This window comes from Phalacrocorax carbo, chromosome 4 (genome assembly GCF_963921805.1).
Source record: "Phalacrocorax carbo chromosome 4, bPhaCar2.1, whole genome shotgun sequence".
Classification (NCBI taxonomy): Eukaryota; Metazoa; Chordata; class Aves; order Suliformes; family Phalacrocoracidae; genus Phalacrocorax; species Phalacrocorax carbo.
The window spans coordinates 82,998,901-83,015,341 of NC_087516.1; the positions used below are offsets into that span (position 1 = coordinate 82,998,901).

At 45.9% G+C, this 16,441-nt stretch overlaps 1 protein-coding gene across 5 annotated transcripts in view; it reads right to left on the reverse strand.

Moving 5' to 3' along the window:
* ANKRD17 (ankyrin repeat domain 17) overlaps positions 1-14,262 on the reverse strand; it is a 93,757-nt gene extending 79,495 nt beyond the window's left edge. For 2 of the 5 annotated variants that reach the window (XM_064450734.1, XM_064450733.1), the window contains exon 1: positions 13,714-14,258. In XM_064450734.1, the coding sequence (XP_064306804.1) occupies positions 13,714-14,067 (354 nt within the window). In that variant the 5' untranslated portion in view covers positions 14,068-14,258. Of the gene's footprint in view, positions 1-13,713 lie in introns of all 5 variants that reach the window. The other 3 variants (XM_064450738.1, XM_064450737.1, XM_064450735.1) reach the window with 2 other exon arrangements.
* Between the last annotated feature and the right edge of the window lie 2,179 nt (positions 14,263-16,441).

A 16,441-nucleotide genomic window follows, 5' to 3' on the forward strand; every position in this document is an offset into this window, starting at 1 on the left:
TTGCTGCCCATCCTTACTATCACACCACCCTTGTTGCAGCTCCCTTACCTCCCACAGATAAGGAAACTTACAGAACAAAAATATGTGGATTCATTACCCAACAACTATGTAACAACTTTTTTTGACTGTCCAAGACTATTTCCCACTCAAAAACTAAGCTTTCTCCCAAGACTGAGCTTTCATTTCCATCCAGCATATTCTTCAGTTGGCCTAGGGCAGCAGCAAGGCACTCAAGAGCCTTCTGCCGCATTCAGTGTTTTCTGTTCATTTAGCGTTACTCATTTTGGTAAGCGTACAAAACTGGAGAAATTCTACTCCTCAAGGGGCCTTAACATGGTATTTCTGAGACCTAGGTTTTCCAGAGCTCCAAGGAAACTACTGTCTTTGAAAGGCGTCTGTACTCAACTACCTCTGAAAGCGCCAAGACAAACGCATTCTGAGCTTCTTATGTCAATTTAAACCTCTGCATAAAACTAAAAAGGTCTGAAGACTGACTGCTGACAGCAGACTCAGATGTTCATGACCTGTCTGATAGAATAACACTGCCCGATTCCCTCCACACAACCCTCCTCAGAACTGTTCTCCCTTAACAGAAGGACCACACCAGCCACATATACTTGGCAGCTTGCGTGAGCTATCAGGTTCTGGTGGCATCAGAGATGACGACACCTCCATATGCACAGAACCCTTTTCCAGTATGTATATTATCTTCTCTCAGCAAGAGCTGGGGGATGTCAGCATTCAGGTTGCATTACCAATTCATAGAAGATTTCTCATTTGAGGGTCAGTAAAAAAGGCAATCACTTCCACAAGTGAAATAATTTAGTAACATAATGCCAGGAAACTAAGGAGTCACCAACAGCACACGGAAGCTCCAAGCAAAAGCATTCAGCTTAGAGCACTTTTTCCAGGCACTGAAAGACAAGGGATGTCAAAAGCTAGCTCGGACTGAAGTGAGATTGCAACACTCAAGTCAAGAGTCCTAAACTAACAGTCTTAAATTCTATTAGCAACCTCTTATTCTCACACCATCAAACTCTAAGCAGAAGGTAGATGCACAACATAAAAATATTCCTGAGATAAGTCTTCATCTATGCCTAAATGAACCTGACATCTCAAGGGAGTTTTATAGCGCTGCAAATATGCAGCATTCTGGCACAGAGTGAGAGAAACCCTTCTAATCAGCAGAAAGCCTTTTTCCCCAGCAAGGGCTTACCTCAGCCCTATTATTTTGGATTTCAATTCGGTAAGGCAAATCTAAGCACGGAAAAAGAAGGAAAGAAAATATCTTGACTCATCCGTAGCACTGCCCTGAAGATGAACTGAGCTGGAACACCATTAAAAAGCAAATGTGTCAACATACATTGCTGCGGTTCTGCCTTCGCTTTTGTCCAGCACGTTTTCTATTTTCTTAGAGGAGCCCCGACGGTTTTGCTCTGGAGGAACTGCCCAGTGCAAACTCAAGCAAAACTGACACAAAGGTGCAGAAGTGAGACCAAGTTCCATAGCATTACACAGGCATTTTAAAAGTGTTTTTCACCAGAAGCGTAAAATTACTGGCACAAATTTTTGTCTAAGGGGAGCTTTTTGTAACAAAACTCCCTTTAAGTTCTCCGCTTTAAGTAGTCCATGTTTTCACCGAGTAATACTTGTTCCAAGCCTTTAGTCCAAAAACTTTCAATTTACTAAACACAACTAAGATGGGCAACACGTTCAGAAAATACAACATTTTGGGACAGGGAGGATCCTTCTCCAAACACATTCAAATACATTCCTTTCTCATTCCGCACATGAAATATTGGTGACAGGAAAGCAATGTATAACGGAAGTGGCATTTGAATAGCCTCTAAACAGTAATAATTTCTCACATGTAGGAGTCACATACAGTCCAACAACATTCATGCTAACACCTCTTGAATTCTAACAGAGGTACTAATCCAAGATATCTTCACAGCAGTGTGTAAATTTGAGTACAAGCTCAAAACAATATATCCTCATTTAACATACGCTCTAGCCGTGCACTCTGTTTGATATAAAGATGCCAGCTTCGGGAGAAGCTGCCCTTTATTTTCAGCCGGTTAATATTGGTATGCGAGCTCCCAGATTTAGACACTCTCTCTTATACGTGCTGTAACACAATAAGTTTTTGGCAATTTTGGCTAGGCACTCGTAGAACACAATGAACAAATAATAATGCAAGACTCGGTGACCATAAAAAGGACTGCAAGCAACATGCAGGAGGCTAGTTCCTTACCTCCAGTTCTTCAGTCATTAAGCTTATAGGAATATCCACTGGAACTTGTCTAATGTTTTACATCTAAGCACTTTTTGCAGGTAACAGCCGTAAGCCACTGGAAGCTCTTGAATACTTAAGTGCAAATACATTCCCCTCAAAGAGTTAGGAAACCTTTTGCCAGAAAAAGCCACTTTCTAGAATGAAGTCTCTCCTTTTTAGAGTGGCCTAGTCCATCATTTTCTTCTATCCATAATAATCCAGTTAAGCAAACACCGATATAAAGTATTTCCGTGTCAAATTCTAATTCAGGATCTGCTGGGTTGGGATGTCCCCGACTCCTTTCTCCCAGCTGGGACCCAGACAGTTGTTTCAACAGCTCTGCATTCAGGTAGGCTGTTCGAAATTAATTTGGACTTGGTTAATACCAGGTTTTGAGACCTTTCCTAACTGTCACGGAAACAAGCAGGACCAATAACAACGTAGTCGATGTTTCGTTCTTTGACAAAGCTCTCAAAATCCAGAGTTACTTAGCTGGCATCTTCAAGTTCATGGACTAAACCAGCTACAAAACCTACTCTGTTCATTGACAGCAACACCATGCCTGCAATTTAACAGAGCAAACTGGTTGAAAAGGCTGAAGAGGGGAAAATATGTAAATTCAATAAAAACAATGAGAGACTTCTGTGTTCTCTACGCTCTTTCAACATGGTTGTTGACTTCTTGTTTCATCTGAAGTCACTTGGAAGATCAAGTCAGACTGGGGACCACACACCAGAACTCACAGCATTTATCATCAGTACACTTGAGCCAGCTGCCAGACTGAAATACTTGTAGCTGAACACTGCTTGTTCACTCAACACCTCATTTTCCCCACCTCTTCTTTGCTGTGTCTCCAGGAATTAAATCACAGGTTCAGTTTATCTGAGATTGCCAAAAGAAATATACAACAATTAACTTGCAAACATCTGCACTTCTCAGTTCAAGATGCACTCACAATAAGAGCTGATTTTAGCCCAAGACTAACCCTAAAGGCTTGCAAGAGTCCAAAATCTAAAAAAATCTTCAGCAGTCTTCAACAGCATCGCTGGACAACTCACCACCCTGACCCTGACAGCTGAGGTCCCCTTTCAATCCAACATATGTGCACCCCCCTCCCCATAGCAGAACCTCTCCCCCTCCGCTGGCATTTAAATTGAATCATACACACCGAGCCTAAAGGAATTATTTTCCAGTAACAAAATTTAATAAATGCATGGGAATATCACAAAAAGTTAAAAAAAAATAATTTAATTATATCCCAGACTATGCACACAATATTTTTGTTATAAAATCGATTGCTCAAATGATTTCTATTAACAAGTACTCCAATGGTTTAGAAAGACTGCGTACTCTGCAATACCCATCTCTGGATGACAGTAAAAGAAACCAAGGAAGACATCCACCTTCCTTGAAAACATTTTGGGTTTTTTTTTTAATGTAAAAATAGGGGGCTTTTAATTAAAGTTCATGGAGCGTACTACTACTAACCTTATTTCAAGTCTAATTCACTCAAGCAAGTGCTTTCTAGGTGGCACTACTTCACACACTTCAAAGCCAGTACTGTTGATAGTTATCGAAAGCCAAGAGATTTGCAACCTTGTGGAGGTTTTGGCCATACACTGACATAACCAAGCAATGCTGGGACAGAACAGCACCCAACAGGTCCAAAGCAGGGGAGGAATTAACATCGACATCAATTTCACAACAAACCCTGCACTCGGCAGAGCTGTTTTGTCAATGCTCAGCTAAAGAGGCTACACCAAGTCCACAGAGACGAACAAGGCACATCCTGAGCTGATACAACACACGTCCATTCCAGGCTCCGAAGAAAAACCAACCAAAGAAAATAATGCACACGGCTTTCTCCCCCTTCCCCCCCGTACCCACGTTACCACTGTTCAGACAGACCGCAGTCCAGCGCCCTGCTACGGAGATAGCTGGCCAAACAGAAGCGGTGAAAGGGCACAGCTGGGAATAGCTCAGAGGGAGAGATTCCCCCTGTCGCGGCAGAGGTAAGATCAACTCATCACATTACGCCATCTCATATCCTAAATATTTTTGCAGAACCCAGCTCTGGAGCACCTACTAGCACACTCTAAAAACCCACCTCAACTCGAAGACACAAGTACACTTTCCCAACCCAGCCACACAATTACATTTAGAGTGGTTTTACAGAGAAGTTGTGTAGAAGCATAAACGTTTCCCCCGCGTGCACGCTTTAGCGAAGACCTTCTTCAAAGTTTAGCACATAAAAGTTTGCCACTATATTTATGACTGCGGAGATCCTTTATCAAGCTGATGCTTCACAAAAATACCAGCATGCTGTTATGCCAACTTTCACTTCTGTTCATGACTGAGATGGACAGAAGGCATATGTTCATCTATCTAGCAGACTGCTACGTTCAAAGTGCTCTTTTCCGTTAAACTAGCTGGGCTATTTGTATTACGATTACCACACTGATCACATTTGTGCCTTGTGACCATTTTAGGGTAGCCAGTGGACGAAAAGACTCCTTTGCTGCACTGCGCTACATGACACCAGAGCGGCGACGGCGACGCTCACAAGTGCAGCAACATTTTAAGAAAATACTGCTTCATTCCTCTCTCTCCCTATCCTTGATATGCTGCTCTCAAGAACCTTAACAAATAACAGAGAGTAACCAAGTCAGTGCTGATTTTATCTCAAGAAGCTTTCAAGTTTTAAAGCTGCAAACAAAAAAACCCCCGACTTTCTGCACTATTTATCTCTCCAGGACTGTACCAGCCACTTTCAAATGGAAGATCCAAAGGAAGTGTCAAGAGGGCCACTTAGCCCCTTAATACAAAAATTGTCACAGATCTGTACCATTCTTAAAAATTCGAGTCCTCAAAGGCAACGCAAGTGTTATTTTGACAGGCGTTTCAATGAACAGTTCCACTAAAAAAGGCACTCCTTGTCCCTCCTCCCTGCCCAAGTTCCTGGCTCTTCGCTGTGTCAGCACAAGCTCTCGTGCGACTGCCTGACAAACTGGATCAAGGAACTGATCAACTGTAAACATGCTTTTTCTGTTGCTGAGTTTTTTTCAACAAGATAATTTCCCGAGAGGCTGGGAGGAGCAATGAATGCCTTTTTTTCCTTTTTTTCTCTGGCAGCAGCGTGCTCACTGCAACCTTCCTGCAAGCCCAATTCCCCCGACTTCGATGGGATTAGTACCCACGCTGACACAGGGGCTGAACAACACTGAGCGCTTGAGGAGAAAAAACTATGTCACATCATGACTTGAAATATTAAACTTCATTAAAGCATTGTTCACCATTCTGTGGAGGAGAGCAATTCACACCTGCAGAACAGCGTAAAAAGGAAAATTCCACTGGCAAAGCATTTCAGGACAAGATGGAACAAAAGGAAAGAAATACCTCAACTTTTTAAACAGCAAAGCTCAGGGACAGGAAAACATGTGAGTCACCAGATACCTGCCAGATACAGATGTACTAGGAACAACCAGCTTCTCGTGTTTAGTCCTATTCCTGCTCGCGGAACGAACTGGGAGGACAAAAACAACCTTCCTCCTATCATCTCTGAATCACTCCCTGCCCTAGAGAGGCTTCAGATGTTCCCCTTCTGCTGAGGCTGCAATCCACAACACAGTTCCTGCGAAGGGCAGACGTACAGGCTAAAAACAACCATTCCTTTTTCATTAGGGCAAGGGGAAACAAACCTGAGCTCAAAGATGAGGCAGCCTCCTTAGCAGTAGAAAGAAGTTATATTACTGTGTGAAAGATGCCTTTAATTTTAACCTAAAACAAAAAACCAACCAATCCAGACACTTAACTTTTTGACTCTTTCTAAGTGAACTTGAAGAGGACAAAGGCCAAAACCCCAAACTGATATTCTAAATAATGACATTTCATCATACTTTTAATATTCCGAACTTCTTCCTAGCATCTCAACAGCTGCGTACGTGGACATGTTATACATTTTTAATGATTAACACCAAAAAGACCTAGGATATCGGGACAGTGCAGGGAAAAAAAAACTAAAATCAAGGTTTATTTCAGGTCATTTCCTAGGATACACCATTATACTCCTAAGACTTGAGGATTCAGCTAAAATACAGCAGAGGAAAAACACCTGCACATCAAACTACCAGTGATTTGTATTTCTCAAAAACGGCTCTGGGTAACGCAAACAAAATCACCATAATTACAACACTGAGCCTAAAAGAAAGTACTGCAAGCACAAACAAATATATATTAAGGACATACTTGGTTCTGTGGCCGATTTTTAGCCTGGTATACAACTATTACCTAATGTGAAAACAAGGTGACACAACAGCTAAATAATACCTCCACATGGCTTGATCTGTTCACGTTACTTATGAGCTTAGGACTGCACGTAGTGGGGTAAAAAACGTGGCTGAAAAACACCTCGAACACTGATATAACCTCTCTGAGTACCGATTAACGCAAAGAAGTAACTGCTTAGTGGAAACAGAAAGGAAATGCTGCCCTTCATTGGTCAAGCTTGGTTGTTTGTTTTTTTTCAAATATTCCTGTTGACGCCGCACAATGACTGCATAGAGGTCACCAGAATTCACACACTAACACCAAGACATGTTTGCATTCACTGGTAAGGCTAACCGCACATTAAGGAAGACTTCTTTTTTTCCCCCCCTAAGTACATGCGTCACTTTAATGACCTGATCCAAACCCTTTGCTAGAGTTAAGTCCTTCCCCACCCACACAATTACTATTCTTTCTCGAAACATCAGAAGTTCTTGACTTAACCAAAAAGTCCGACGTAGGTACAGAAGCTCTACAGATACAGCACATCTTCAGGATGTTATTTCAACTTGGTCACCTAAAATGCCGCACCAGCAAGTAACCAAAAGCACATCACCACTTCTGAAAAAACGCAGGTTGCCTACCAAGGCAACCATAGATTCTGCCTCAAATAGTCTAAAAAACTAATATCAAATTCGTGCAATTCTTTTCCCCTCAACGCTAACGGGGCTTGTTTTTTTCACCTCAGAAACAAAGCCTTCTTACTTATCTTGGATCCACAGCATTGATTTTTCAATTCCTAAATCCCATTTCCAAATCAGCTATATCCTACATAAGCACAAATAGTTTTGTTTTGAAAACACAGAGAGAGGAAAAAAAAAACCCCAAACATACATAATTCCATTTACCTTTAAAACTGACAGAAGAGGAAATGCTCTCGGCTAAACCTCTTCCAGAAAAATCAGTCTCTTTAAAGAGCTAAATTACTAGCATGAAGTATGGGGTGCTTAGCTCCAGCCTGCACGCAGCAGTTATGTTTGTAAGGACATTTCCTGCAGAAGTACCTGAGTAAGTTAACAAATTCACGTGGTGCCACCAATACCTAACTCCACCGTCTGCAGTGGTCATTTTACGCAGGGGCTTCTTTTTAAACCCAGATATTCAGTAATAACTTCAATTACATAGAGCAGACAAATGTTTAGGATTTTTTTTTTTCAAAATATGCTCTCAGTCTCACCAGACGCCACTTATCGGCTCTGTATAATGCACATGAAGATACTACGCTTAACCTTTGCTTACCACCTCAGCCAGTCAACAGGACGCTCGATCTCCTAACTAGCATATGAATTCTAGTCACGTAACTCCCTTAGATAAGGGGGCATATGCTAGTCATCATCCATAGGGTGACGCGAGGAATGACTGAATGGTGGTTAGCAGGGAGTGGCGAAGCCAGCCAAATCATCATTCCATCTTTCCAAGCTGATTTGGCTGGAACATAACCTAGGGAACAACAAGGAAGGGATGTTAAATGTTTTTGGCTAATGCTTCTTGGGGTCAGCTATGGCAAATTTCACTATTGTGGAACTTGGTTGCGGGATTCACTTACCAACAGCCCTGTCATCTCATGGATTTTTCAAAAACATCCTTTACATGCTTCCAGGCAATCTCCAATTCTAATCACCTTCAGAGACAATTAATGGATGCTAACTCCTAACAGTTACATTACATCATACTTAACATATCCCTCCCCCAAAATAAAACAAAAATAGCACCCATAACGCCAACCCTGTTAAAATATTTTCTCTAGGAGCAGGCTTTGTGTTGGGAGTACGGGCCATAAAGGTGAGAATTGGCCTTTCTCAAGTGGCACGATACGGTTCTTCCTAGAGATGGAGAAGTGGTCTGCCGCGGTCCCTGCTGTGGTTCACCTGCTTTTTCAGTCACATCAATTCAACTGATATGAGGTCACTATTGCTATGCTGAACTATACACTGGAGTAACTATACTGACGAGGAAAATGCCAAAGTCACCTCAGGTCTTACGCAAGTTCGGCTTTTCTCGTAAGAGATGTCAGTATTATTTCTTCTTTTGTACGGAAGAAACAAAGCAGTACAGCCAAAAAGCTGTCAAAGACGACAGATGGAAAAGAATTACAGCATTAAAGGCGGCACCAGAATACCAGACTGAACTGTACGTCAGGATGCCACACACTAACAAGGACAGAGCCCGGTTGGTTGCATGTTCCATCCCATATTTGAAGATGCGAGGAGATGAAAGTCATGGTATAAAGAGTATGTATCATATGATGGTCAAGCGAGACATACTGGCTCTTCAGCAGCCCTACGAACCCAAGGGCCTTATTCCAGGATTCTAATTCAGACAGCTGGGATTTAAGAAAAAAAAGAAATTACAAAATAAATTCTGTGTTTCAAATCAACAGCTTATTTCAACACTTAAGCTGTTCAAGCCTTTTACAATTTAAATATTACAACCGTGTGCCTGTGACGCCCTTGAAATCACACCAGTAAGCCCAAGTTTTCGGATTAACCCCTTACATCTGAAGCTCAAGAAGTTAAGAGCAGCTTCTTTGGCAGGAAGAACTTTTAGAGGACCAGTGGTGTTTTCTTGTTTTATTTACTTCATCTTACTAGTTCAGTTAAGTGATTAATTCAATTGCAGCTGAAAAAACAAAAATGAACTTTGAATTACAGCAGCTATGAGGCGCAAGTAAAAACAAGAACACTTAAGAAACAGCCAAACCATCTCAGTAAACATCCTTTGCATAGAGCAGCACTTTCAGGTACAGCAAACGTTACTGAGGATTACATTTAGAAAGCTAATTTGTACATCGTATGAGAGTCCAGTAACAAACGATACCACTCAGAGGAAAATGAAAGAGAGCAAATAACACTCAAATCCAAGACTGATCCACATCTAATCGTCACGAGACTTTGCTCTCACAGACAAAACTGACCTTACAAACTCTTGAAACAGATACGATATTAGGGAAAGCAATTATAAACTTCACTGCCAGCAGCAAACACCCTCTAAGTTCAAAGACTTGAAATAAGCTTGTAAACAGTTTTTATTATACAATTAAACCTGTGTTTAGTAAGAGAAGCCCTAATGCACTCTGGACATCAGACTTTTCAGTAGCAACTTGCCACTAGGACCTGGACATTTTTTGCACTATTTCACTATTTATCGAAGGCAAATGTTTAACAAAATCAGTACATAGCAAAACCCTTTCAAGAAACCTGCATATTTATGCTTTTTTATCCAAGGCCGTTCAAGAGGAATGGCTAAACTATGTTTTCATTAAAAAAAAAGCAAATAATAAAGTTCCCAAACAATATTAATGTTCCCAAGCTTTGCATTATACAACACCTTTCATTTGTCTGACATCCTCCCTCTGCCTTTTTTTGCCTTGGTTTGGTTTTTTTTTTGACTCACGTCCTGAAAATCGTTCTTTTAGGCAGCTGAGAAGACAGACCTTTGACTTGCCATAAGGCACAAATTGGACGGGCAGTTGTCTTCGTATTTGTCTCGCATATTTACATATCAATAATAAGCCATGCTAAGCGGAGGTGGAGGGTACACTGTACAAAGCCCCACTAAAAAGCAAAAACACCTTCCCGTTAGGGATGCAATGAATAGACTGACCCAAGAGCTCAGCCTTCTTCAGTGACACTCCTCACAGAAATCCGCTCGAGAACAGAGGTGTACCTTGGTCTCACCCTTAAACATCTAACACGCCAACCAATTACATTTTCCATGTGTCACTGCAACTATCCAATTTTTGCCTGACTGCACACTCCCTGTGAGTTATCGATCAACGGGGCACCGCAGTCCTATTTACCAACAGTACAGCTCCTTAAACAGCTTAAGAAGCTACCTCTATGAAAACAGAACCCTTTTGCTGGTACCTGATTGTCCATAAACTAAGACCAGAACTCTGCCAAGAAGCATGCAAGCTGACCTCCCCCAGTGCGTAATTTCTACTCTCGTTTTTCTCTTTCTTTAAAATGCCTTTTCCTGGGCGCTGAAAAGAGTTGCCATTTTTTTATTAACTGGCGGCCAGGGAAAAGGCCATTTGCCATTGACAGTACTGGACCATGCTACCTAGAACCTTGAGGTTTGGCAAGCAGCGATTTGCTGCAATTTCAAAAAGAAACCTTGGAGGTTGCCATGAGCATTGTAGTAGGAGCTCATTAAGTTGTTGGTATGAAATTCCAGATCGACTTCTCCCAGAGCTCTACCCAGTGCCTATGCTTCCACACTCAGATCTAACAGAGTTTAGAAGCAGACTGAGATGAAAACATCCGATTACAACTTTTTATTCCATTCCATCAGCTCAGCAACAACTGAGCCAAACAATGGCTTCCTGCTCCTGGGGTTTTTATGATTTAGTATCTGCCAGGTTTCCGATTGTAACTCCTTTGACTTGTTGCTACTGTACTCCTGAATTTTAGAAGCGGTCTCATTAGTAGTCAAATCTTGAAGTACTTTGCTTCAGAGACTAGAGAAGCCTTAATGTAATGTAATGTAATGAAGGTCAAAAAATAGCCTAAGACACACTGTCTTAAGTTTACAGAGATAATGAACTGAATGGCTGGGAGGGAACACCATCTTATGCAGTGTTTCCACAATAGTTTCCATTTACAGCAAAACCATAAACTTAGATTTCTTTGTGTTCTTCCTTCCAGACTGCCAGTGGTCAGAAGACCACAGTCCAACTGCTGAGAACTACATAAGCTTTGCACATCTCAAGTAGGTCTGAACTGAGAAAAAAAAATTTAAACCCAAACCAAATAAAAATTCCTCAGTGGAAACAAACCCCCTTTTTTTAAAAAAAAAAAAAAAAAAAGGCTTCTAAAAGGCAAAATTAAACATCAGGTTGCTTTCAGACAAGGAAAACTCCCTTTTGCTGAGAACACTCAAAACACATTGCCTCCCCAGGAGCTGCTGGGAACTACTTTGAAGTTAGATCCTCTGCTCCATTAATCAGGCCATCCGCATGTTCACATTCCTAAAAACTATGATTTCAGCTGCGCATATTCTACAAGCTGGACCATTTCATCCTCAAGTCAGCGGGAGACAGACTAAAGCGTTTTTTTGCAAGCAACCTGAACGATCAAGAAAAAGAATTACTATAAATAAAGCTAATATATGACAAAATTCATGGTATCCTGAACTTAAACTCAGTATTATTAACTTGTTTATCGCACACTCACTTAACCCTGCTTAATATTTAATCCCAGACCACCCAGAATGGGAACACCTTCACTTACTATGATTACAATGAGAACATCAGGGAAGCTTCCAGATACCAAAACTGCCTTGACAGCTTCTGGTACCTACAGCACATGTCATTCTGTCAGAAAAAAACGTGAAGCATTCTTCCGCTGCCTCATGATACTTTAATGATCATTTGCTTTTTTAATCTCTCTGCAGGTCTCAAAGGATATTAAATAGGAACCTACGGCTGCATGAGGCACAGCATGCAAGCTAAGGCTCACCTCACCTTACACTACACGTGTTCCTCGGTGGTCTCTGCCCTTCTCATCACTCTATGCCATCTGATAGCTATCAGTTTAAGGAGGCTTTTAGAAAGATGGCTACGGACCGCAAAATAAACCTGCCTATGATTCTGCCATCAAGTCTCCTTTCACACAAATTCTGCTGAAGGTTGCCATCACGTGCAGCTCATCTCAACGCTCAGCTATCAACCGATACATCTGCTAAGTCATGAAGGGCCTTCACCCCTTCGCCACACACCACCAGAGCGAAGCTCAACCAACTGTGGTGAAGGTTACTCTTCAAGCACCTGTAGGACTGCTAGGTAGCACAGTTCAGCATACAACTGCAGCTGCCTAGCTTGCAAGTTTTACATCTCAAAGACTTCTACCTACAAGAAGATGCTTGCTTTCCTAAAAATACACATTATTGAAACAAAATGCCAGGTATAATAACTCATTAATCGAGACACACTTAGTGTGCAATTTATCTCACATTAGTTGTACAAAATGCTTCTTGTATCAACTCCTGCAGAAATGCAGAGTGCTTCTTAACCATGAAAAAGTCTATCACCGTCTTACCCCAGCCCTTCCTTCAACATATCAGACTCTTCCTTCCCTTTCTTCCTGCTCATTTTATTTTCTAGCACAAAAGTAGATACACCACTTAAAAGCCAAACTGCTTAGAAATCAAGTTCAAAGAAAAGCTTACACACTTCAAGCAGACTTTTTTTGAGGACGCTATTCAAAAAAAAGTGGAAGTGAACATTCAGCTTACAAGGTTACAGAATTAAAACTACTCAGCAAAGGAACTCTGTGAGACTGCATATGCAAATAAGAAACGGGCTTCAAGTCTTGCTTGGCCTTCTCCAGCGATACCTACCTGAAAAACCCAACGTTAATCGAGAGCAAGTTCGTAACGCTTCCCTGTGCATGTTTCAGCATTACATTGGAACTGTGGCTGCTGTCAGGTTCAGAGAAGGCGGAGGATGACAGCAAAACGCCCCGGGCTCTAAGGAAGCCTTGGCATTAGCTGCACTCTCACCTGCTTCTCTTCAAGATGATCTATTCCCACGGTGGGGAGCGCACACCGCTTCCTAGCCAGGCACCCGGAGCCCAGGCCTGCCTAAAAGCCTCAGCACGGGCATCCTGCAGCGTGCCCGCCGCCACGCTCTCCAGCGAGAGCCATCCCAATCGCGCCACGGCACGTGTAGACGCAAAACGCGGCGTCGAGGAGCACCTGCAACACGCCTCGGGCCCTTCCCTTCCCCAGCGCCCGAAACGGGGGAGCGCGGCCGCCGCCGGCGCAGGCTCCCGGGGAGCCCCCGGGACATCCCCTCCACCCAGCCCCGGGGCACACCGGCGCCGCCGCCCCCGCCCCCCTCCCGGGCACCGCCGGCTCCCCCGCGGCGGGAGGTGCACGGGGGGCTCCGGTGTGGGTCCCCCCGCCCCGGTCCCGGTCCCGCCCCCGGGCGGCGCGGTGCTGCCCCCTTCCTGCCTCTGCGGCAGGGCCCCGCGGGAGGCGGGGGCGGCGGCGGCGAGGAATTATGAAACCGGATCAGTAGGGCAACCCCCGGGCCGCCCCCCCGCCGCCCCCGCCCCGGACATCGCCCCCCTCCCGCCCCCCACCCCCGGGGACCCCGCTCACCCCCGCCGTACCTCGGACACCTCCTCTTCTTCCTCTTCCTCGTCGTCTTCCTCCTCCTCCTCCTCCTCGCTGCCGTTGTTGCTGCTCTCGCTGCCGCCGCCGCCGCTCTCGCTGCTGCTGGCCGGCCTGCCCGCCCGCCCGCTCCGCTTGGCCTTCGCCGGCGCCGTCGCTTTCTTCTTCAGCAGCAGGTCGCACACCCGCACCAACCCCCGCGGCGCCGCCGCCGCCGCCGCCCCGGGTGAGGTGGGTGAGGTGCCGCCGCCGCCGCCGCTGCTGCTCAGCCCCTCCGGGGGACCGGGCCCCGCCGCGGCGCTCCCGCCGTCCCCGCCTCCCTCCGCCGCCGCCGGTACCGCCGCCTTCTCCATGGCCGCCGATCGGCCTCGCTCAGCGCCAGCACCCCGTGGGGAGGAGGAGGAGGGGGAGGAGGAAGGAGGAGGCACCCGGGGCCGCCGCCGCCGCTGTCTCGGTCACCTCTAGCGCCGGCGCCGCGCCACTTCTCGCGATATTTGTCGCCGCTGCTGAAAGCGCTCCCGCCGCCCCTCGCCCGCCCCGCCCCGCCCCGCTGCCGCCGGGCCTGGGCTCGGCCGGGCCCCTCACCGCGCTCTTCCCTTCCCTCCCGCCCCGCTCCGCTCCGCTCCACCGCGGGTCCCTCCCGGCGGCGGCCCCTTCCGTGCGTGCCGCGGTCACCGCCCCGGCGCCGGAAACGGCTCCGACGTCATCACCCGCCGCAGCGGCGCCCTACCGCCTCTCCTTCGCTCCTCGCCTCACCTCGCCGCCGCTCCGCCCGCCCGGTCCGGCCCTCAGCGGGACCGGCCTCGCCGGTCCTCCCGCCCCGCCCCGGTGGGGAGGCAAGGGGGTCAGTCAGGGCAGCCCGGCTCGGGGCGGAGGGAAGCGGCGCGCGGGCCGCTGGCCTGGCTGTGGCCTGAGGGAACGGCCGGGAGAGCGGTAAGGCTCGTCAGGCACCGCTCGGGGCGGGGCGGCACCGGGGGGAACCTCCTCAGGGAAGGACGGCCGCGCGGCTGAGGCCTCCCCCCGCCACGGGACGGCCGCAGGCGCGTTCCCGGCTATGAAGCCGTGTCCGTTGGGGCGGTCGCGGGGCGCCGCGCGCGCCAAGGCCGCCTCCCGCGCGCTGCTGTGAAGGAGCCGGCGGAGCGCCGCTGAGGAAGTCGGAGGGCTCACGGTGCCCGTGTCCCTTGGACCACACGCTTTCGTTACGCCCTTCACCTGTGTCGCTATACCCCGCTCCCTCCGTGAGGGCCCCCGCCGCGGGCTTTCGTCCCAAACACGCACTTGGGACGTTAATGCTCAACTGTGGTTTATTTTTTGTCTGGTGAAACACTATTCCCTCTCAGATCCTGCCGTAACGAGAGTCTCGTGGCAGTTCAGTTGAACATAGGCGGTCGATGCATGCTCACTGAAGGAATGGGCTTTTTTATTTTCAGACCTGATGGAACAACAAGGAAAATGTTTTTTAACCACAGAAACACATGATCGTCAGGATTGGTAACGGCTCTGATGAGCTGGTACCCTATGGATGTCTTGGAATTGGTGTTTCAAGCCAGTACCACCTATTCCACTTATATTTTAAAGAAACGCAAAGAGCTTGTCATTACTTCATTACTTGACTCTTATGTCCTATTTGGATAATGTTGGAAAGCACCAGTCATGTCTGCAGGGCCTCTGAAATAAAAGATAGCTTTTAAAAAGAATTCTCTAAGAAGCAGCACTCATCATGGCAGCAAGTCTACGCAGTTTCCCCCCCAAATCTTTGTGTTCCTTACATCCCACCACAACTTACCTCTTCTTATATGCCTCTATATGTCCTTAAGAAAAGGACTACCTAGTGGTAGCGGCACCACCATTAAATTACAGCGTTATTTCTAAATCATCCGGCTGTAACTGTAGTTCTTCACCTCTAATCTTCAGGTACGACGTCTAAGCTGAACAACACATTTATAAATAAGGCGATAGATGACAGTTTAATGGGATCCAGGAGGGATAAATGGAACATTCCAGCGCCTTCCTACTACTTGCTGGTATGACTGCACAAAAAAATCTCAAAAATGGCTAAAGTTGCATGACAGCAGATCAGCGAGAGTAACGCGTACGTCCTCTTGTGGCAAGCGCACTGAGTTTTACTGATGTATGTTGAGATACAAGCACAAATTAAGCATTTGTTCTTTGTTGTAATCACAACAAGCGGGAAAGAGAATTGTAAGCAAATAGAGGTAACCTCAGCCTTACCACCTGAGATTCGTGGTGTGTGTGTGGACAGGTCGTCACTTTTTTCAGGTGATAAGCCCGGAAAAGTGACCTCCTCTTCATGGTTTGATCCACAAGGTGACTGACTTCTTTAAACAAAATACGCCTTAGATTTCCTTGGCTGGAGAAGCAGCCCGGCAGAGGGACAGGCTGTCCAAATGCACCAAATTCACCTGCTTGGAGTCAGGAAGGGCGGCTGCAGGACTGGGATTTTACCCTTTGAGCTGTTAGCAAGGAGGTGCCCTCTTTGTCCCTTTCTGGTGCAGTGTAGAGTTGGGAAATGGTGCCGAAGGATGGGTCCGCCACTGAGGCGGCCTAGGCTGAGCAGGGTTGCAGCAATGCTCAGTTCAATTGTGTTACAGATGTGCGTTTTAATACTGAGCTTCAACCTTTGCACATTCCTGCAAGTAGCCATTTAAGTTGTTAAGCTTGGAAAGGGTCTCTTGAGGCATCCCGTCCAGTTTCTTGCTAAGGAAA